At 30.8% G+C, this 25,000-nt stretch overlaps 1 protein-coding gene and 1 non-coding gene across 2 annotated transcripts; one reads left to right on the forward strand and one right to left on the reverse strand.

The window, feature by feature from the left end:
- Positions 1-657: 657 nt before the first annotated feature.
- On the forward strand, positions 658-730 carry TRNAR-CCU (transfer RNA arginine (anticodon CCU)). The gene has a single exon. It is a non-coding gene; the product is annotated as a tRNA-Arg (tRNA).
- A 2,457-nt stretch (positions 731-3,187) lies between these two features.
- Positions 3,188-24,805, reverse strand: LOC118201837 (UPAR/Ly6 domain-containing protein crok). Its single transcript, XM_035373997.2, has 3 exons — positions 24,676-24,805; positions 22,313-22,495; positions 3,188-6,065 (listed from the first exon to the last, which is right to left on the reverse strand). The coding sequence occupies exons 1-3, from the start codon at positions 24,728-24,730 to the stop codon at positions 5,839-5,841; spliced, it is 465 nt and encodes a 154-aa protein (XP_035229888.1). The 5' UTR covers positions 24,731-24,805; the 3' UTR covers positions 3,188-5,838.
- Between the last annotated feature and the right edge of the window lie 195 nt (positions 24,806-25,000).

A 25,000-nucleotide genomic window follows, 5' to 3' on the forward strand; every position in this document is an offset into this window, starting at 1 on the left:
TTAAAACGAGCAATGGCAACACTGTACAGGGGAAAAAAAAAAAAAAAATCTCCAGCGCGGCGAGCTTGTTTCAGTAAAAATTATAATAATTATTTATTTATAACCCAATGTTATTAAATTATTAATCATGTTTTCGATTAACTATTAATTATACTTAAACTTACATGCATATAAAATTAATTAAACCTTCGAATTAAAAGAACATTAACAAAAGTTTTACCATGTAAAAAATTAAACACATTAAGAAATATCATTTCTATAACGCTCGTTATTAAATGTTAAACTAATTCCTAATTTAGGCATTTTTTTTTTTTAAATCACAGCAAAAAAAGCAATTATCAAATTACTTCGAAAAATTTAATAAAATAACTATGAGAGAATATTTTTATCTTCTTCATTATTTATTATTAGTCTCGCCGTTAGAATGCCAACTACATAATAATTAGTAGCTTATTTTAAACCCAATATGATGAATATACAGATATAACGGTTTTGAAATTATGTCTTTTAAGTAACTGAACGTTTTACATACTTGTAACTCTTCCTTTAGTATTCAAATTTCTCTGCGTTAACAAAACAATACATTAATCTACAATTTCTATTAAATTATAATATATGAGCTTTTGTAATAAAACTGTTATTGCTACCTTGACACGAGCCCTCGTGGCCTAATGGATAAGGCATCGGTCTCCTAAACCGGGGATTGCGGGTTCGAGTCCCGCCGAGGGTACGGTTTGATACTTTTGGTGACTGACAATTAAATATTTTTTTAACGCAATACGCGATTGCCGTTAGCTCTAAAGAATAATCTACATTTTTCAGTTTTTGGTTTCACTGCCATAAGACAGTGCGTAACAGTTAAACCCGCTTCAGAAAAATTACATAGAAATAGTAAGTGTGCCATAACGTATTTTATTTGTAATACGTAGCTTATATCAATGGCAACGATATTGCTTTATAAAAAAGGAAAGAACTCAAATGAAATAAACCTTACTTTTATTGTTGACCAACAGATGACACAAATGCTAGGATTTTCGACTAGTGTCCGGTTAACATCCTTCCTCACGAGATCAAACATTTTCTGTTCATTATGGAAATGCTCAGATTTTGTTACTACAGTCAGAAAGAGGAAAGCTAAGCACTTTTTTTTATTATTATTATCACGAGGCAGATACAAAAAGTATGATTATTTTTCGATCAAAATCCATATTTTTCAGACCCCCCCCCTTTTTTTTAAACACAAGCAAGGTTATTTTTCGATCAATAGCCATATTTTCGGAACTTTTTTTCCCTTCATACAAGCAAATTATTTTCAATAAAAAACCACATTTCTCGGAATTTTTTTTCAATGACAGTTTTTTTTTTAAATAATCAAATACAACAATTAATGGAAAACATTTAAACTCGTATTACAATTTTTACTTATCAATGAAAACGGCAAAAGCATTAGCACCAGTTAGGAAACACGTCAGTAAAATTAATTACTTTTAAATGTTAGTATGGCATATTATGCTACTAATCAATTATAAACTTGATTCAAAATAACTCTGAAATCCTTAACAAGCGTCTACACTCTTCTAATATTTTATTGCTAAAAAGAAGAAGAAGGGGGGGGGGGGACTATAAATTAATATTCCATTGATTTAAGTCTCTAACTTTTATTAGAATTTCTACCTATAGATGGCGACACTATACGTTATGCGTTAAGGAAGTTAATCGGAATTACAAAGGACATATTTTCGGCCCCTTGCCTACGCTCAGTCAGAAATTCTGAAATAATTTTATAGTTCACTTATGCTTCCTTGGAATTTATTTCAAATATATAACTTGTTTGGTACATAGGGGCTGACTTTTGGAATGAAAAACTGCAAATTTCGGAGGAGAATATCATGATTGCAGAGGCAATTGAACTGAAATAAGGGATATCTTTATCTCCCTTCCCCAAGCTAATAAAGGATTAAAAAATTATACATTATTAATACCTGAAAAATTAATATTACAATCAAAAGGAATCCAAAAACAGTAGTATTTATATATAAAAGAATATTTGTTACAGGATATATATATACTAGTTATGTATAGGCATGTGCTTTTTACGATAATTCATAATTTCATTTTAGAATAACATTGTAGAAATCAAATTCTAACCTGTTATCATAAAAACGAAGCAATATTAGAATTCCTTGAACATTAATTTTTCAATATATTGTCAGTCTCACTTGATATGGTAGTATTCAAACATTGGTCATATTCAGAAATGCACTTCAGCGATTACAGCAGAGAATAAAAGTAATTAAATTTTTTCTTAAGTACAGAGGAAAAGGCTAAAACATCACAGCCACATGATGCACTGCCCCATCAATACATTTTTGCAGCAGATAATTAGGAATTACTGTAAATTTTAAAAAAGCTCGAGACTCAATAATAATAAATAAGTAAAATTAAAAGTGGGTAATCACCATAATCCATGATATAATGATCACAAGAAAATTCAAAGAAGCAAGGGCTACTTACTAAATTTCTCTACCCCATCAAGCATTATCTAGTATTTCATAATGCTAAAAGTTCTCGTATTAACTTATCAAGAGCATAAACATATTAAAATACCTCTACCATGAGAAGGAAGAATTATAATAAAAATTAATACGACATAAAATCCATGCAATACATTGCTATGAACATGAAAGATAATTAAAAAAAAACTAATGTTTGGACTCTGAAACTGTACCAAAATTCTATTTTAAAATTACAATAAAGCATTATAGAGCGATGTTTCAGTTTGAAAAAAAAAAAAAAAAAAAAAATGTGCTACATATTATTTTAATCTCTTCATGAGTACACTACAATTAAGCAAATAATACTGAAAATAAAATAAAGTACATCAAGAAGTTAATTCATTTCATTATCTATATTTAATTAAAGCAATCAAATATGTTGGCTGACCTAAAAGGGGAGAGCATCTCTAACAGTAAAATAAGATGTATCTAAAACTTCCAAAAATTTTTGACTTAAAATACCATTAAAAATAACAACTTGCATATGTTTACAGTATTTTTCTGAATCTACAAAAATGCTAAATATACCTCTCAAGACTGTTTCTAACGTCACATTTTTATTAGAACATATTTCAAAGAGAAAAAAAACCCACATAATTATGTTTTACTCTCAAAAAAAAAATAAAAAGAAACATATTCATAAAAACATTTATTGAAATGTTACAGTAAAAAATATTTTAACAATAAAATTGGATTACATAACAAAATAAACATTTAAAATGGACGGATTTTTTTTTCACTTATACACTTCTTTAAATATGTATTAATGTAAAACGCACGTTGCATAAATGCAGTACTTGATGCTCATACAACATATGCTATGCTCCATAGCTTGACATCAAAAATAAGGACTTTGAAAGACCTATAAAATTTAATTGTAGCTAGGATCTTTCAATGTAAGAACACACATTTCTAAGTCTATCACACATCTATAAAAATTGATAAGCTAATAACAAAAAAGAAAAAAAAAGATGAGGAAAAAAGAAAAGCTTTATGGTAGCATAGTTTCAATTCAAGAAAAAGCAGTTAACATCTGCTTAATTAGTAATAACCATAATGCACCTCTACAAAAAGGCTTACAATACTGAGGGGAGGAAAAAAAAAAGAACTATGCTCTCTACACATACATACATACATATGTATCCTCACATTGAAAACTAGGACATATTCTTCCTAATAGCTATGTTCATAAGGTGCTTTGAAAAATATGCTTTTCAAATTGTTTTAAAGATTAAATAATATTTTTAAATTAAAAAAAATAATTAACAATTTAGCAACAATTTTAAATTAAACAGATACAATTAAAAATTATTTCTAAATTGGTTATTTTAAATAACAGTACAGCTACAGTATTTTTTAAAACAGATCATTTAAAATTACTCATTGCCGCTGGCAGAACTTGTATTGTCAACTTATATTCAAAACATGAACATTTTAACACAGATATAATAACTGATAAGATTTTCCTCAAAAGTTAGTGCTATAGCAATAGTTTTTCATCACATGCTACAGGAAAAATACATACTTCTGACATGAGCAACTATATTCAACTCTGGAAACATGTTTCCACAGTTATTGCTAGACATACAAACTCTTGGTCTAGCATGTCACAGGCTGGTAATCAGTCAAAATTTTGATGGGACTATCATATCATTATGAAATGCCAGTACAATTTTCAGTTTGTTGCACACAAAGAGCATATTAAAAAATACAATTATGTAAATAAAATTATTCAAAATCAACCTCCATACAATTTCAAGAAATATAAAAACACAGACATAAAACCTACAAACTAATAAAAATTTTAAATACTCATAAATAATACTAAATAAAAAATAACCAGGACAATAATTTGTGTGTGTGCAAATATGTACAAATTTTCTAGCTACAGGATTGAAGTAAAATAGACTTAAAGCATCTAAAGGAAATTGGAGTCAAAGCAAGGCAATGATTCAACAATATTAATAATTGCAAGTGTGCATAATAGGTTTACAGAGTAAAAGAATATAAACAGTTAATAATTAAATGCATGTATATGGAAAAAAGTGCTTTTCATATTAGAGAAAAAGGGGGGAAGATAACTAAACATGAATTCACGCTACTGCTGAATATGTTCAATGCAAACTAAAAAAAAAAAAAAAAAAAAAAAAAAAAATGATTTGAAAAAGAAAATTGTATGTAAAATATATATCAGAATTTCAATACTAATGAATAAACTAACAATGAAGTAGTAGAATGTTTGGTAACATCAAAAAAATAAAATATTCATAATCAAATTACTCAATAAACTACAACACTCAGATACATTTTTTAGAAACATCTTAAAATCTATAATGCAAATTTTGATATAAATCTGATTCTTTTTGACAAGTGTTTTGTAATTAAATTTAAATGCATAAATTGAATTTCATGTAATATTATTCTTATATTCAGTTTATATTTATTTAAAGGAATAAAATTATAGTAAGTTCATATAAACTGATAAAAAGCTGATGATTGATATATATGAATATGCATCACATTACATATAAATAACAATTCATATGATAAAATAATCAAAACTTATAAAGACACATAGCTGCTAACATATATAAGATGTTTTTTGGTAAGAATAATTATTTGAAAATACTGAGAGACTAACCAACAAGAACAGAAACCTAAACGGTTATCAGCTTCTTAAAATAATGCCAGATACTTTTCTACTCTTACAAAAAAGTTGCATAGAATATTTTACAATTTCTATATTATATTTAATTCCTTTGTTATATTTTACAATTCCTACATTATATTTAAAATAATTACTTTTTACATCAAGCAATTAATTTCACAATAGTTGCCTTAAAAATTATAAAGAAGTTTTTTATTTTAACTTCAACATATTAGCATACTTTAAGCTTTTTCATTACGAGCTACTGCAAATTTTCAGTACCATATATTTTAATGCTAAAGAGACAATCCTGAACTAATTTATGATTCATGCACAGAATTACAGCAAATCACATTAGTCCACACTTTTTTTAAAAAAAGTAAACATTTTAAAATGCAAGACACTTTTCTCTTTTTTTAATTTTCTTTTATGAAAATAATATTAATGATGTTTTCATATTTTACTTTCAAAAGAACTAGAAGGCATTAGTAACACTAAGCTTACTGCAGACTTAAAAATATTTTATGCCGTTTTAATTCATAAATTCTTGATTATATTCTACGCCATTACATAATTTGCAATAATTCCCAAATAACCTATACTGATACCATGTTTTATGACATAGTTCTCTTACTCTTAATTCAGGACACTGAAAACCTGAAAACAAAATATACAACAAATCACCAAAACTAATGAAAATATGGATGTCCTTAAATTTTCACTTCTGTTACAACCATCTTCAGCACAATAACACTCCTCCCAATACACTCCATTTTCTTTGTAACCCCAATCACATCCCCAGTTTATTCCTCTTTCAGATATTTGAGCACAACGACGAACCACAGTACGCCAGCGCCCATCCCCTGAAAATAAAAGAATAGTTAAAATTATATATAGAAACAATAATGCCAAATAGGGATTTCTTTATGTCTATTATGCAAGCCATTCAAATATTTAAATGACCTGTGATCATGTGATGAAGCTCACGACAGTGAGGTGAATTAAACTTAATGAGATCTGAAAATGCTTAATGCAACTGTTAATAAGTTAAGAAATGCAGACTAGGTCTTTATATACACAAAATTACTGATCACTAAATGTATTTTTACACATCAGAAAGAACTGTATCAGGTTTTACTACTTTCATTTTACAAAGACAATTCCGTCTCATTAAAACAAGAAGATACTGCCAAGCCATACAAAATAAGATACAAGTAGCCCTCCCACAACATGGTATCCTGTAATACGGTTTTGCTATAACACGATTCATAAATTGTGAGAACCCTCCTACAGCATGGTTTTCTTATAACACGGTTTCTCTCTAACACGATAAGAAAATTACCCAAGCAATCCGAAGAAATTTAACGAACTTCGCACGATTTTCCATATTGAGCAAAGCACCCATATAGCAATTTAACACATAAGAATCCTTGTTTCGTAAGTTCTGCCAGTTGTCTTCCAAGATCCGGTACCCCTAAGAACAAATGTCCTCAGGGAGATGAGCCACGTGGTGGAGAGCGACGGTTGAATTCTTAACAGGTAATGGACGAAAATCGTTTCCTTCCACGATATTCAGAGTCCAATAGCATAACAGAAACAATACCCAGTCTCAAGAAAGCTCAATCATCAGATAACAAAGAAAAAAACCTCACTATCACAGAAGGTGAACAACATGAGGTCACAATAAGTGCTCTAAAACGCACAACCTGTATGTTCGGCTTCCGAAATTTGAATCCTCATTTCTGCAGCCTGAAAACAAAAGTGTCTCACGCTACTGGTCGGCAGTCTGCATCTAGCCACGGTGTGTCAAAGAATAACATTTTCGTCTTTAAGACATTAAGTTTCAGTCCCAAAACATGTGCGATAAAGATAAAACAAGAAGGTTTAAGAGGAAATTCATTTCTTTAGAAGTAAAGATGGAAATTTTGGACTGCTTTTTAAAAGGAGAAAAGGTGTCTCACATTGGAAAAACTTTTAATTATAATGAAGCAACAGTTCAGACTATTAAGAAAAATGAAAAAGAAATAAGTAGCGCAGTTGCTGCAGGATCTTCGACATCTGCAAAACACGCAGTTCACCTCCGGGCTCCAATAATTGAGAAGATGGAGAAGGCATTTTAGCATTTGGATTGATGATAGCTGCCAAAAAAGAATTCCATTGGGTGTTAATATCATTAAACAAAAAACACTCAAAATTTTCAAGCACCTTAAAGAACACGAAGAATCCTCTATCAAACCAGATTTTGAGGAAAGTAAAGGTTGGTTCGAAAATTTCAAAAAGCTTCTTCCTATTTACAGCATAAGAATTCAAGAGAATCTGCATTGGCTGATTGTGAAGCTGCTAGAACGTTGATTACGAAGCTAGCTAAAGATTGGCTTTTAAATTGTTTTGTGCAAGACGCTTAACTTTATTTAAAGGAGAAAAATTTGAGCTTCAAGGCACTATTACTATTATATAATACTCCATGTCACCTACAAGATTTGAAACATTCCAGCGTCAAAATACTGTTCCTACCACCTAACACTACTTTGTTACTCAAACCCTTGGATTAAGATATTATTTATACCTTTAAAACATATTACATAAGAAGAGCATTACAGTGGATTTTAGATGTAACTGATTTAAAATCAATTAATCTTATGGAAGCTTGGAAGATATACAGAACAGCACTGTATCGAGATCGTACCTTTGTCTCTGAAAGAGCCGAAAGCATCAACATTAAATGCATGTTAGAAGAAGATATGGCCCTCTTCATTTGAAATAGAAAACGTGTGTTAATCGTCAGAAAATGAAATTGGTTGCTTATTAGAACTTGCTAAATCAATTGAAGATGAAGGATTTGTCGACATGGCTAATGAGAACATTCAAGATTTATTAGCGAAAGAAGAAATTGACAAAGCAGATTTGATGGAAATGGCATCCGAAGCCATAAATCAAATCGATTCTGAGGACACTAGCACTAATGAAGATAGTGCAGTTAATAATTTAAAATTTTAAAAAATTAAAAGAAGGCCTAAGCTTAGTTGAAAACCCCAAATCATTTTTCTTGACTGCAGACCCTTCCGCTGAAATAAGCCGAAAATTCAAAAGGGAGTTGCAAAAACTGTCTAGCTCCATATCGAGAAATTTACATTGACCTGGTAAGAACTAGTAAGCAAAGTAAAATCAGATTTTTTAAAGAGGAGAAGAAAATGACAGAACTTTAAATGAAGAAAGAAATTCTGAAAGTGAAAGCGATCTCATTCTACCAAAAAAACATTCTCGGTTGATTATACTGAGCAGTAACAACTAGAAATTTATTAAACTAAAATTGCATTAAATTAAAATATGTAATATTTTTTGTTTTGTGTTGTACATACAATATATGTTTAATAAAAATTAATTTGTTTATGTAGAATTTAAAAAATATTTGTTTTTGATAAGTTTTCATAACGTAGCGCCCCTTTTTATACTGGCTCTGGGTCTCATACAACATGGTTTCACACAACATGATATTTTCTCGGAACCTATCTACCGTGTTATATGAGGGTTACTTGTACTTCATTTACTTTGATAATTAGAACAGTATAGTACTACACTTTTATTAAGCAATCATAAACTATTATTTACAACCTGCAAATGTACATCAGTACCTTTAATGTCAGGATAACTACAAAGTTGAATTGTTTATACTGTTCACTTAATGTAAATATTAGCAGCATTCAGAGATTTATAAAAATTGTAAGGCAATTTAATGCATGAAATAAAGATATTATCTCTGTATCTCATAGACAGGTACAGAATTTTTCTGAAATGAGCAAATGATGTCTAGATTTACAAAAATTTTCTGCCTAATTTTAAAATTCATTCTTTCCAGAAATTCATGAAATACAGCATCTATTGAAGGAACAGTAGGTAACCATAGAAGAAATCTAGGTTAAGCAATGAAAGTCATGCTAAATTGTGACAAAATCATAAGTTCAACATGCTTATGCTATCTTTCTTTATCACAACTACTTCTTTTGCAATTTATGACATCACCATTTCCCATTTTTATCATAAGGAAATATGGTCAACCTATATATCATCCAACTATCTAATTCCTCTCTGAAACTCTTTCGATAGAATCATAATTATGAAATAATTATTGCCAATAAAGCTCATCTTTAAAACTATACACATTTCTAAAACAGTCTCTGTGTTATCTAGCCTACTCTGTTACTCATAATAAAATACAAATTTTTCCATGCCCATTTTAAGGCCATTTTATGGTGCTGACAGATCACCTTCCAGTTCATTGTGCGGCGCGACGTTAACCCCCCCCCCGCAGAGCAGCATGAAATTGATAAACACATTTCAGAATGGTTAGAGAAACAAAGGATATGCCTTTATCCCTTTTTTGCAGCAATTTCCACTTTTTGTTTGATGGACATTGGAACATGCTTTCGCTTTGTAGATCCTTCGGCAGCTCCAGAATCGGAAATTCTTTTTGACATAATCAAAAGTTCAAGCTTACTTTTATAAAATTGCTCTAATAGTCTGCAAAAAATAATAAGCCGGATCCAATTAGAAGATTCAGGAACAACGCAATCTGCAACATTAACTGAAATAGATAATTAGATAATTTTAGATTAGCTTATACCGTCCGTTATACATTAAACGCGTATGCGTAAACATATTACGCGCATGCGTAAATGTATTATGCACATGCATTACCGCATTATGTGTTGACACATGCGCAGAAAGTTTGTAGCTTTGAAGTCTGGATTATAGATCATTCCGGATTAAAGATTTTTGACTGTATTAACATTTGATAATTTTTATAATTCTGTACACATTATATATATATATATATATAAATACTTCTTGAAGTATCACAGCAAAAAACAAGACATACCATTTACAGTAGAATACTGTGAACTTGACCTACCGTGGACTGACAGGATGCAGAGTTTTACAGAGGAATGGGTTATTCACAACTCATAATATTTTACCCAACATCTAAATCCAAACTAATTTTATTAATACTTTTCTGTTTCTCCAGTCTGTTAAGGCATTTAGTATCATTTCCTTTCTTAAGTTAATTTGTTTTTCTCCTTTTTTGACATTTTCTCTTGCATAGACAAAAAAGTGCAGCAATTGAAAGCCTATACATACACTAACAAACTCTACCTGGAATGATAATGTAATTGAATTAGGCAATACACAAAGACCAGCAGCCTAAGAGGACGGTTGTCTTTGTGGACAATTTTCTAATGCATACTGGCTTGTATTCATGTTACATGTACGGAAAACCATGAAAAACCAACCATGCAGCCAGCCCATCAGCCTGGTTTTGAACTCAGGACAGCGGTACCAGTATTCTGCAGTCTTTCACTGCTCGGCCACTGGTAAGGCTACCTACAGTGAACTGAAAGTTTAACTTACAACAGACCAGCCATAAACTGGATGACAACTAGCAACATAAAAGGAATGCAAGAGGTAATCAAGAGCAGAAACCTGACTTCACCCATTTTCTTACACAAAAGAGAAAAGGAGGAGATTGGAATTTCTATGAAAAGAAGGAAATCTGTCACCAAATTCATTATACAGATTTCTACAACAGATCTTAAATTACACAATTTTCTAGAAAAACAAAAACATAGCTCTTGCACCAGAATAACAAAATGGAAACTAATAATTTAGAAATTAAAATACTCATAATTATAGTTAAATATCAAAAAATTACACTACAGCAATTAAAAATATATGAATTATCTAACAATTTCAGTACATGTATTACATGTTTTTCTCAAAAGAACACTGAATTTTTTTTATCAAAATATACTAGCACATTATCATTGTACCAGCTCAAATACTTTGCAGAATAGTTAACAAATATATTCAGGATGAACTAAAGCATATTCTGCATACTCCATACTAAAAATACAGCATTATTTCAAAGATTTTTTTTCACTGTAATGCTGTTTAATAGTTAAACATATAAAATTACTGAATGTTAGTCTTACCCAGGTTTCTGAAAAAAAAAATTAAAGGCTGCAGATTTTTGAAAAGCTACAGAAAAATTATTTTGTTTGGTTATTGATCAATTTTGATAAAAATAAATAAATTTTCTAATCTGAGGTTAAATTAAATTTAGCTATTACCATAAAATTATTCTGTACATTTATGCCCATATAAAAATTAATTCAATATCTGCAATTTCTCAAGGTCCCCAAAAATCATGAAAAATAAAGAAAGGAATTAGTTTGAAAGATAAGCAGTGACAAGATTCAAATAAATTAGAAAAGTTCTATATATTAATTAAGAAAACGTTAAATAAATAATAAACTGAATAAAAACAAATGATGGATACAGTATAAAAACAAATTTAAATATATAGAATCTGAAGGAATTATTACCATAAAGGATAAAAGAACGTTAAATACTTGAAGAGTATCAGCTCGTTTAAGACCATACAGATTATTCATTACTCAAATATTTCAAAAAAAAAAAAAAAAAAAAAAAAAAAAAAAAAAAAAAAGCTAAAGTTTTATTTATTTAAGACTCCTGCTGTAATTTTGTTATAACTTTCTACATAAAATTGAGAAGTACTACAGCAGAACTGTAGCTGAATTTAAGCACCGCTTACTCACAAATTTATGTTAATACTTTTCTGAATATATTTTACTGAAAAAATGGTACATATTGATATTTTCACCAGATTTAGAGATAACACTTTTCAATCAAAAAGTAACTATTTTTGTTACCTTATTTAAAAAATAGACTTTTATCCTTATTCCCACTGAAAAGTCACAAAAATGGTGTTCATAAAGTAAAGTAGAATGTATCAAAAATAATTATATGCAACCCATGATATCGCCAGAAAGTACTGACATAATATGTGGGAATCCCGCTATGCATGTAACACATGTCTGTTTTCCACAGTGCACAATGCTGAAGTTGTATGGATGGAAAGTTTCCGCAATTTTCTACTTTTTAAGTGAAAACTGATGGCTGTGTACATGGGGAGAACAGTGCAAAAAAGAAGGATTTCTTGGAAAAGATTGTGTTTTAACACCAATGTTCCTTGCTTTTTAATTTTATTGACTCATTGTTCTTGTATGGAATTCTTAGTGTACCACCATTTTGAAAATGGTGGCATAATATTTTATGAGCATTAGCTTGGCTAGCATTAGTTTAGTTGCAAATAAATTTGCATAGTCTTGTTTGTTTTAGTCTCTGATTAGTTCTCCAAAGTCACCAATGACTTTGCGACTTTTCAGTATGGGTGAGAATAATCAAAGATTACAAAAAAAAAAAAAAAAAATTAATAACTCTCTACAGATTACATATGTTTGGTCTTGCCTGTGCAAGGTCAAGCCTATGCCTAGTATTTGCTCATGTTCTAAAGCTTATATACAATATTTGCTTGATTTCTCTACAGTATTTTTAATATGCTTAAGTAGGTAATACTTATTTTAACTTATTTTTCTTTTATAATTACAGGTTTCTAGGATTTACTCAGTGATGAAATTTAAGCCATTTAGTTTTTCCATGATGTTGCACATTTGAGATCACTAATTCTCATCAAATGATAATGTACCTCATAAAAGAGACAGCTTCAATGGAAGTGCAATAAATGTTGGCTAATAATGATAACACGGAAATAATAGTGAAAAATCGTTAAATTTAAAATATATATCATACATGATAACTATTGGATTCATTTAGTGATGCTCTAAGAGTTAACACTGAATCCTTCCAAAAGTTATAGCAAATGCTAGATAAAATTATATTGCAATAATTACTTAAGATAAATATGTTTACTTGAAATGCAGACAGAAAAATGTAGGGAAAAAATGTTTTTTTGAGCACATATTGTTAAGATTGGTGATTAGAAAGTGTTCTCACCACTAAAAGAAGCCAAAAGGTACTAAAACTTTCATCACAACAGCTTATATATACACATAAAACATTATACAATATTATAATAGTAGCTGTAAAAATAAACTAAAATCCATGACAAGAAAATCACATTAATTGCTGCATTACACCGTCTTTTGCTTTCATTCCACTCTATTCCATATTAAGCCCCCAAGAAGTCAGCAGTTACACACAGACAAAGACTTCTGCTACCAGATATCAAAATATAATAGTACAGTTTAATTTTAACAATTTCTTCTCCAAATTGAAATAGAAAAGGGTTTCCAACACAGTTTTTGAGTTATAAAATTCAAGCCAAATAAAAATGTGATACAACATGTACAGCAGATGCTAAAAATTTTCTCAGTGTTGTATTCCACAAAAATATTCAACTATGAAGAGAAATATGCATGAGTAATTTGAACCAACCTTTTATTTCTTATACAATGCTTTGATAGAAACATGGCTTTTATTGTTCCAAGCTCAACATGATAATGTGTAATACCACTCTTATTTCATATGGCGATTTTGATGAAATGTAAAAATCCCTTGCTTCAACATGCACATGACAGAAAAAGCGAAAGTACTCTGTTGCAATACACGCATAGAAAATGCTCTTCTATAAAATTCAATATTGATATCTGATTTCATGCCATTTATTAAATAAATTCTGCTCTAACTCGTATCTTGAACAAATCTTACATTAAACATACTACTTGGTATCTTCTGCAGTTTTATAAACGTTTTATAAAAAAAGTTTTAGTTATATTAAAACCATTTAACTGAATTGCCTTCATGCCTGTTGTGCGTCACTTTCATAACTCACTTGGTTTGCCTGCACAGTGTACAGGCTCAAAACGTTTATGTGTTACGTTCCTTTTTTTTTTTTCTTATTAGTTCATAATTTTGTCAAGATATGGCAAAAGCAGTCCACTGAAGCATGATCATTATTCTAGTATTTTATTTTCCAATTTCATGGGAAAATATTTTTATGTCAGATATATAGGGAAAGCTTTTCTGAAACATAAAATATGGGGAAAGTTTTGAGAATGAAATTTCATGCTGTACTAATGTTAAAAATAATAATGAAATTATAATACTACACAGTATTTTTCTCAGAAAATGAAAGAATGAATGATTCTGGAAAAAAGATACATTAAAAAAATCAGGTATTACTGCTCAGACAATGATGCTGGGCTATGCCTTGTTTCAAATTATATCATACAAAAACAGACATCCTATAAATAAGAAACTATATAAAATTCTATATCTATGTAATTTTATATATATATATATATATATGTAATAGAATGATTCAAGAATTGCTACGATGGATTGGTGACTATTCTTTGGATTATAATAACTTGGAAAGGCTTTATTGCATAACTACCCGATATGCATAATGAAGAAAAATAACAGATGTGGCTGAAGATAACATGACACAATTTATTTCTTGATAACCACATTTTAGAACACATATTCGGTTAGAGTAGAGAGAAGGTATTATCAAGAAGTTGTTGTTTCATTTATCGCCAAGTTGTTGTTTCATTTATGGTAGCCTGAGTAGTTGAATGTTACAGAAACCCTATTATGACATACTCGGTTGCATGTTTGTGGTACATTTGTAAGGGCTTATGGTGTGTGTGTGCATGTTGGTTAGGAAGTATATTGCTTGTTTTGTGGTTTAGATGATAAAATAGCTAAATGTGGTACGATTAATTTGAAGTTTCTGTATGATTTGGAAAGAAAGGGGAAAAGAGCATTACTTGACTGGTGTGTAAATGAAAGTTTACTTAGTAGCCATTATTAGGTGTCCTGTTTGTAGAGAGGAAATGCATATGGTCAAACGTCACTACGGAAGATAATTTTTTACTCTTACTTTGTGAATTTATGTGGCGATGCCAGTATGCAGATTCTAGTTCAGATAATTTTAGGAAGTTTTTGGATGACATTAAGGAATTTTGTTTGACTGAAGACGTGTTAATTTGTAAATAAGGTAAGTGGATATTTCCTTTGTGTAGTGCAAAGATGAATTATGCTTTTTATGTTATTTCATTGTTTGATTTAAAATGTAGTTTATTGAGATTACATATTTTTTTGTTGGCTGCTTTGACTTTTTAAGTGAATACAATACGATGTGCACATGCACAAAGTCAAGGGAGTGTGCAAAGCCTAGTTTGTGCAATTCTCTGATGTTTTTTCAAGTGAAAAATAGATCAATGTGAACATTACTGAGTTTGTGCAATTCTTTGTCTTGTTATTTTGGCTATGTGTAGCATTGATTTTTGGCGAAAAAATGAGCCCTGGTGCTGGTTCTGGGTTCATGTGAATAACAAATCAGTTATTCTTAATTCAAATAGCCCTAAATGTAATCTTTGAGTCTATGGGTATCATCAACAAAATCAATTTTTAGCATATGGAAAGAAATGTTTGGTAAATTTTTCGTTGTCAACATTTTTTAGTGCATTTAATTTAAATCTGTAATTATCGCCAAGCGTTGTGTCAACATAAAAGGTTACCATACTCCTTTATTATACAATTACTAACACAAAACAAACTGCTTAAGCATCGCTACACGAGTCATTACTCAAGTTCTCATGTTTTGATAAACACGCAGTGATGAAAGGAAAGTATAATAAATAACGATTCACCAGGTTGGCATCAGATCAACGACATATCTATGTGGAATGTTTCGCTTTGAGATGCGTGCCAAAAAGCAGATACGCAACAACAGAGCCAAATTACTGATCTATATAAATTTATGCTAAAATGTTTGTTTCTTCACTAACAAGGTATTTTATTTAGCGTCGAAGTGAAATTAAGAATCAGTACTCTCCAGATGTTTTAATATGCATGGAGGGGGCATCAAATGCACATGCGTAAAACCTCGGAGAAATACATTGCTGGTGGTTTTGAGGTCCAGATTTTAGATCATTCCTGATAATGGGTGACCGGATTTCAAACTTTTTACTGTATAAAGAATGCTGTTGCTAGATAGATATTGTTGGAGCTTCATAGAAGGTAAAGAAGAAAAATTGGATAAAAATGCAACAAGGTGTGACAAGCAGGATTTCACTTTGAAAGAAAATAGAGCCTTCACTACGTTATATTATAGAATTAAAGCTGAGTTCAAGCCATTGATACAAGAATGTTCAAGTGATAAGGAAGCATTGAATGTTCTACAGAACCAATTTGAACCAAAAACAAGAGCCAGAATAATCTAGCTTCTAGATGAATTTTTCAGCATTTGATATGCACCTGAGGATGAAATCGGACTATTCATCGTGAGGATAAAAACGACTGCGAAGAAGCTGGACACAACTTAGTAGATCTTTTTAAAGGGTTTCAAACTATTTGAAGGTTACCCCAGGAATACTCTGGGATTGTGCAACTGATTTATAGGTGGAAGGATGAAGATTTTACATTGGAAAAAATTACTGAAAAACTGGTAAGGGAAGAAAGTTGACTTTGCCATGTACAGACAGATTTAGAAGACAGCAAAGTAAATGTATTTAATATTATTGGCACAAATGGCAGGAAAAATAGTCAAGTTGAAAGTAAAACTAAATCTAAGAAAAAGGTGGGAAATACGAAATTAGGACTTTATTATAAATGCCATGAAAGTGGACACTTAACTGCTCAGTGTAAAGAAAATTTAAGTAAAAACCAAACGTTTAAAGTGCATAATAAAAATGAAAAGTTTAAAGATAAAGAGTTAATGTGAGTAGAAAATTATGTATCAACTATAGGTAAAGGAAGTAACACAAATAAATTTAATTGGGGCATAGATACGGCAGCTACAACTCATTTCTGTAATAACAAAAATTTAATGGTAAACTTTGAGGAAAGAGATGCTATAAGTATTTTCTAGCTGTAGGAAATTGTGAAAGTACTAGGAAAGAGTACCATTAAATTTGCAATAGAAGTAGGTAACCGAATAAATTGGACTGAGTTAGAAAATGTGTTGTATAATCCAAATCTAAGAAGAAATTTTACTAACATGGTTAGAAAAGGCAGGTCCCCATCTTACCGGTCCAAACGGAAAGATATGGATATATTTTAATAATTGGGATAGATTTGCAATAGAAGCATTAAATTTGCAATAGAAGTAGGTAACTGAATAAATTGGACTGAGTTAGAAAATGTGTTGTATAATCCAAATCTAAGAAGAAATTTTACTAACATGGTTAGAAAAGGCAGGTCCCCATCTTACCGGTCCAAACGGAAAGATATGGATATATTTTAATAATTGGGATAGATTATTGTATACGAAACGATATAATGAACTCTATCATGTAAAACCACTTAAGTATGCAACAGGTAAAAAGGAAGCTGGTTATGGTATATACACTGGAAAGTTAAATAAAGTAGATGATGCGAAGCTATGGCATCGAAGATTCTGCCACATAAATTTTGATTATATATAGAATACTAGTAAAAACCAAAGTGTGAAAGGTTTACCAGAAATTAAAAAAATCAATGCAAACCAACTTGTATTATTATTGCTAAATTTAGTAGAATAACTTTTAAAACTGTTCCTAAGAGATCCAAAAAACCATTGCAGTTGGTTTATTTAGATGTCTATGGCCTCCTCCCAGTTCCATCTACAGGTGGGAGTAAATATTTTCTTGCTGTTGTAGATGACTACAGTAGATTTGTAACAGTATACTGTACGAAAAATAAAAGTGAATCGTTCGTTAACTTTAAGAACTATCAGAGGCAAATGGAAAAACTGACAAATAGAAAATTAATTAGCATATGCACCAATAACAGTGATGAATTCTGTAACATGCAATTTGAAAGGTACTTAGCTGAAAATGGAATTTGTGTTGAACGTACAAGAGCCAGAAAAGAACGGTGTGCGTGAATGATTTAACCGAACAGCATTAGACACAGTTAAAGCTATGATAGTAAAATGGGAAAAGGGTACTAGGCAGAAGCTATTGGATGTTTTGTACATATGCGGGGACAGGGTGTGTCATAGGAGTAACCAAACCCCTTATGAAATGTTTCTCAATAGAATATCTCACTGATATTATATTGAGGATCACAGTTTATTTTAAAGTATAGAGGTTTTAAAGCCTATGTTGTTGGACAAAAATAAAATAAATTAGAAATGTGATGCAAAGAAAGAATAATAGTAGGATATGCAAAGGATATTAGGGGTTATAGAATATCTATCAGAAGAACAGAGATTAATAGAAACCAGTAATGTGAAATTTAATGAAAAAATGAATGCAGAAGATAGCATTCTGGGCCAGAAATCAAAAACTAAGTTTAAAAGAATAGAAGAATCAGGAGGGTTATCAGAAATGGATAAAGAACAGGAAACTTCTGCAGAACGAATTAAGTCATTAGAACATAAATCTACTCTGAAAGAGGTTTCAGACTTAAACTGGTAAAGAAAAGCAGTTAAGAGGCCAGACAGAACATATACAAATATATATTACTACGTAGAAGGAACAGACACTCATTTTAGGTCTTATAATGACATTGAAAAATACTGTGAGGCTAGAAATATTTAATTTGAAAGAGATATGTTTGACTTTAGTGGCAAAAATGAATATCCTGGAAGTTAATTTTGTAGAACAAGAGGATAGTTTCATATCTGAAGAGGCAAATTCTGTAGAAATTATTATCCCACAAAATTTTAAATAAGCACAGAAATCTGTAAATGCCAAAGAATGAGATAAAGCAACGAGGGAAGAAATTGACATGATGAAGAAAAGGAAGGTCTGGGATTTAGTTGAGAAGCCAGAAAAGGAAATTATGTTGGGTCTATATGCTGAAAAGAATGAAGCAGTTAGATATAAAGCGAGTCTAGTTGGACAGGGATTCAGACAGAAAAGAGGTGAAGATTTTGATGACGTTTACAGTTCATGTAGTAATTTTTTCAATCATAAGAATATTTTTCACAATACTAGTATGTTTGTCCCATTGCTAAAGACACTATTCTTACAAAATTAAACTGTCCATCTATAAGCGCAGAAACTGCTGAAATGTGAAAATTACCCTTTAGAAACCTATTGGGATGTTTAGTTTTTGTAGCTAATACGACAAGGCCCTATATCACGTATGCAATATCTTATCACAATTTCAGGAGAATCTGGAATAAGGCATTGGGAAGCATTGTTGAAATTGCTTGGTTGTCTAAATAAGTTAAACTTATCAAGGATTAAACATCTAAATGGATATTGTTATTCAGATGCTGATTATGCAAGTAACATGGATGACCATGTGTCCATGGGTGGATTTATATTGTAGTTGGATGAAGTACCAGTAATTTGGAAAACATTTAAACAAAAATGTGTAAGTTTATCTGCCATGGAGGCAGAGTATATTGCCTTATTGGAAGCAGCAATTGAAGTTCAATTTGAAAGAATATAAACTATTTTGTGATAACAAATCTGCCATTGACTTTTCTAAATAACCATTAGAAAACAGTCAGACTAAGCATACTGATGTATGATATCACTTTATTAAGAAGACTGCTGAATGATGGGATGTTTGACCTCGAATTCATCAACACCAAATTAAATAATGCAGACTTATTTACGAAAGCTGTAACTGCTATGGACTTGAAAAAGTTTTCTTCAACTTTATATAGTAATTAAGAGCAATAAGTATTGTGTCCATATTATAGAATCAAAGAGTGATTTTTTTTGGGGGGGGTATGAGGCAAAGGAGGGCCGCTGTTAACTTAAAGGTTCTGTTGTTTTTCTTATGCAAATTAGTTCAGAGGTCAATTGGCGATAAGCTAATGTGGTTGCCCCTGATTGGCCAATCACGTAGTATCTGTGGGTTGGCCAATGTTGTCCATATATATGTGGAGATTGTGAACACAAGGAAGTTTGCTGGTTTTCCTTTCTCTTTTATTGTTTTTAATGTAAAGGCTACTGTTACAGCCTAGTTTATTCTATTTAAAGTTATGAAATAATGATCAGTTTTATTTTTATATTAGTCCTGGCATTTATTTAAACAAGGCAAAGTATGCTTTTGCGACTGTTTCAACACCAACAAAATGGCTATATGAGATATGATTAATCTGAAGTATCTGTGCAATATGGAACAAAAAGGTAAAAAAGAATTAATTGACTGGTGTTAATGAACATTTAAATGGCTTTGTTCACCTCTCAGTAATTACACATTGACTTTTAAGTATCCGGAAACCAGAGATCATATCAACATTATAAAAGGTATGTGGAGTGCAATAAAAAGGGATTTTCTAAAGAAATGCCAGTGACAGGCCGGCACTACGGAGGATTTTTTTTTACTCTCATTTTTGTCAATTTATGTGGCGATGGCAGTATACTAGTTCAGATAATTTTAGAATGTTATTGGATGCTGCAAGTAATTTTGTGTGCCACAGACCGAAGACACCAGAATTTCTAAATAAGGAAGTCGAGATTTCCTAAGTAATATAAGTATTATTAGTACTCTAGTATGATATATTCCACCCAATATGAACGATACCACACTAAGCAGTGTTGGCAGTCAACCAGCAATAACGGTAGATGTTATAAGGGGCCATAACAATACAAGCCACCCTCCACCAACTATCATGTAATGGTTTTAAGCCATACCAAATGTTCCAAAGATGTGGTAGATTCCAATGAATTATGAAAACTCTAACTGTTAGTATGACAGTGAAAGCATACACGATGGCTCGACTATTGCTTTTTAGCCTCTTATGGATGGCATCTTCGAAACACTATTGACATGTCTCACTTTTCCCCCACTTTGACCTTTATTCTAGTAATTTACTATTAATTTCTAGTAATTCATGATTGTCTTATGACCAATCTGCTTCCTGGAAGGCAGTGATGTGTCCTCTCTGGAACTCACTCAGTTTCGCATAGCTCATTAGGTGGGTCACTAAGGCATTTTCCTACACTGTGGCCAACAGCTTTATCATGGAAACCAGTCCAAATTTACCTTGTAGGCATGCACTGGTCTTTTGTATCTGCCTGCTTGCCCTGTTTTGATGTGCCATATACACACTATGCAATCAGTGACTCACTCTGTGAATGTTTAATAATATGGATATCTAAACTTTTACTTTCTAAAATTATCTCAACAAGAATCTGTATACTGCCGTTGCCAATAAATTCACATAAATAAGACTAAAAATATCCTCCGTAGTGCCAGCCTGTCGGTGGCATTTCTTTAGAAAATCCCTTTTTTGAAATCCACATACCTTCAATAGTGCTAATATAAGCTCAGGTTTCTGGATCTTTAAATGTCATTGTGTAATTACCGAGGGGTGAATGAAGCCATTTAAATCTTATTTACACACCAGTCAATTAATGCTTTTTTTCCATTTTGTTCCAAATTGTACAGATACTTCAGATTAATCTTATCACATATAGCCATTTTGTTGGTGTTGGAGCAGTCGCAAAAGCATACTTTGCCTTGCTTACATAAATGATGGGACTAACATAAAAATAAAACTGATCTTTATTTCATAACTTTAAATAAAATAAACTAGGCTATAACAGTAGCCAGTTAATCTTTGGATTATGGTAACTTGGTGATTTTTTGGCAAAAATTTGGCGACCAACCCTGCTACAGCAACCTGCTAGTTTTTGTTTGGACGGCATATTGTTTTCATGAAGTAAAGGCATTTTTTTTTTTTTTACTCAACATTTTTTTCCAACAATCTGCTAGTCGAATTATGCTTATGCCAGAACTTTTATGGAACAAAAGTCCTTAATCATGACAAAGATTAGGTGCGAAATTGGGAGAAAGTGCAGAATCGCAAACTGCTTGCCGCGTTTTTAAGAATTGCACATACGCGGTATCCATGTACGCATCGACCTATTTTTACTTTAAAAAAAATCTCAGAATTGCACAAAAATGGCACTGTGCACACTCTTGACTTTATCCATGTACACTGCTACAGTCCTAGCTAGTAACCTTTATTGCCTTACCAAAATGTCGCCAAACTACCTGTTACCATATTCCAAAGATTAGCCCAGTAGTCTTTACATTAAAAACAACAAAGAGAAAAGTAAACCAGCAAACTCCCTTGCGTTCACGATCTAGGATTAGAAAGCACTCATATCATGTGTCATTATATGGTACATGGATTTTTTCATTAAAAAGTCTACACATAATACATATATGCACCATTGAAGAGAAAAGAAGGAAATTCTACAGTAGTCCCCCTCCCAAAAAAAAAAGCATTCAGTGCAATTAATAATGTCAAAAATTAAAAATAACATACATATGAATCCTCGAGGGCTCTGTTGAATACTTTTATAACAAAATGTTCCAGGTGTAACTGCTTCTTCTCCTAAACAATCTATTACAGAATTTCGTTGAGTATCAAAAGATTCGTATGCTCCACATTTATCTTCACCTTTGAGTTCTTGATCAGAACTACACTGGTAACATCTAATAGCCTTACCTAAATAAGAAAAAGTACACTTTTCTATAAACATTCATTTTAATAGAGAATAAATTTTAAATAAGATATCATAATAAAATTTGATATAACTATTTTAATATGCTATTTCACCAAGCTCATAATTTCAATACTTGCAGATTAATTTCTCTCGCATAAAGTAATATAGTTTGACAGCATATAAACAAAGAAGTAATAGCTGTTATGGCAATAATTTTCTAAAGAATTAAATAAAAGGATCTTCATACACTTGATGATATACTTTCAGACGTGTTGCATAATTTGAAAGAGAAAAAGGGATAGAGGGCGCTGATGCTCACATGTTGTAAGAGAATAAAGTTTTTGCTTATTTTGAAGGTGGCGGCCTAAGAATACGCTCCATGTATAGTGAATTAAAACATTGTTAAAAATGTAAAAGTGTTAAAACTCTGTAAACCACTGAACCACCATCATCTGATTTAGAAAAGCACAAATATTATAGTATGTAATAAGATATCACATGTTCCACAACACATATTATATTTCACAGAATAGATGAAAAACTATTCTTTTAACATTTAAGTTGTTCTGATTTTTCAGCTTTCAAATACTGAAATGCATATTTGTCTTTTCTACATATTGATACACATTTGAAAGCTACAGAAAAGTCATATGAAAATTGCATAAATGCACAAGAATAAAATTTGAATTAAAAATCAAGACATTATTTTACATTTTCATCATCAATATATTTTTTTGGTAAAATCCTAGTATACGGTGCAGCCTTGGCACAATTTTGAAAATTATCGCCAACACCAAACATGATCCAAAGAACGTCTATATATATACTATATACTATATACATAGTATATACCATACACTATATACTGTAGTGTATATACACTATATACATAGTATTGTATAACTATATATTTTCTTTGAATGACCCGTTTACTACTCATCGTATATGTCCCGTTTTTACTGCTCATCATAAAGTCGCCAAAAGTAGCCAAATCCCGTGTGCACCGGATATTAGGATTAAACCAATTTTTTCAAAGGTACAGAACCTAAAATGGTCAGGAATTTAAAATTAGAATTATTGTCTCATTAATTAAGAACAATATGTTACATTAATCGTATTTATAATGTGAGATAAAAGTTACTAAATATGAAAATGCCTTAGAATGGCAATAAGACTTACTGTAACAGTCTTTATCTTTGGTATCTCTTAGCATTTACATCCTGATCTTATAGTATTTAATTATGATTTTTCTAGTTAAAGTACTGAAATCAGATCCAGAGGTATAAAATTTGAGAAAGAGGTTATTATTTTGATCTGTACTCAGAGATTAAACAATGTTAATAGTCAGTCACAGATATAAGTACATGAAGTATGAATTAAACAATTATAGAAAAATCAAGTATTTTTAACTTGGATTGTACAATTCTTATACACGTAAATATAATTTTAACTCTATTTTCTAAAACAGTGTACTCTCTGGAATATGATCACAAATTACCAAATTGCTGATATTCAGCCTCTCATATCTTATCATTGAATATTACTTTACTTTATGAGTTTTTTTCTTACGACAACGATTTACTTACCCAGCTCAGTTCTCAAATACGATTTACTCACCCAGCTTAAAAAAATATATATGTACATATTCCCTTTTATTTACAGCATCTAGAAACGAGGTACATTTACAACCGTTACACGTTGCACGTCAAATTATATAAGCTAATACATTGCAATTTCAATGACACTGCGATGCGATATCGAATTCCGAGTTTTCAGCTCATAAATAATATTAAAGATTAACTCTGAAGTTTTCAGGCGTTTCGAATTCGTTTCCTAATCTATAACAGTCTCCAAACACACTTACGCACCCTTTTCAGAGTAAAATTCGAAATTTTGTCAGAGCATTTTATAAAGAATACTACGAAAGAAAACCACTTCACTGGTGCCATGACATTCTAAAGGTTTCTGAAAAGCATCACTTATGCGTATTATTTCAGTCATTGTGCCAAAAAAAATAATAAATAAATAATGAAAATCACATTAAAGAACTAGATTAAAGCATTTACGTAAAATCATTTAAAAGTCAAATTTACACAACCCAAGCATGGCTTTTCCTTCACTTACATACCATTAATACAAATCACTAAATAAAAAACTGAAATTCGTTGAAAACAAATCTTACCCAAAGGCAAAATGGATAACATTAACAAAATAAAACAAGCGTACAAAGCGTACATAACGAACTAATACGATTCATCAACTTTCACTCAAACATAAATAACATAAATAAACAAGGTGTGGCAAACAGTGTTGCCAGAGAATAAATTAATATACAACGTACAAAATGAAAAAAAAAAAAATAATAATGATAGAGGAACTGCTAAAAAAAAAGCATAAATAACTGTGCGCGTACATATAAATGCACATATATTTCTAAAAGATGTCAAGATACTTTCTAGTATATATATATTTTTTTTTCTCTAAAGACTGTAATTCTTTTTCCTACA

This window comes from Stegodyphus dumicola, chromosome 6 (assembly GCF_044657685.1).
Source record: "Stegodyphus dumicola isolate Sdum_Otavi_A_Nest chromosome 6, ASM4465768v1".
Lineage (NCBI taxonomy): Eukaryota > Metazoa > Arthropoda > Arachnida > Araneae > Eresidae > Stegodyphus > Stegodyphus dumicola.

Coding starts and splice junctions, on each gene's coding strand:
- LOC118201837 (XM_035373997.2), bottom strand. CDS start 24,730: ATGTACGCTTTGTACGCTTGTTTTATTTTGTTAATGTTATCCATTTTG. Junction 22,496..24,675: donor GTTATCCATTTTGCCTTTGG/GTAAGATTTGTT, acceptor TTTCTTATTTAG/GTAAGGCTATTAGATGTTAC. Junction 6,066..22,312: donor GAGCCCTCGAGGATTCATAT/GTATGTTATTTT, acceptor TTTTATTTTCAG/GGGATGGGCGCTGGCGTACT.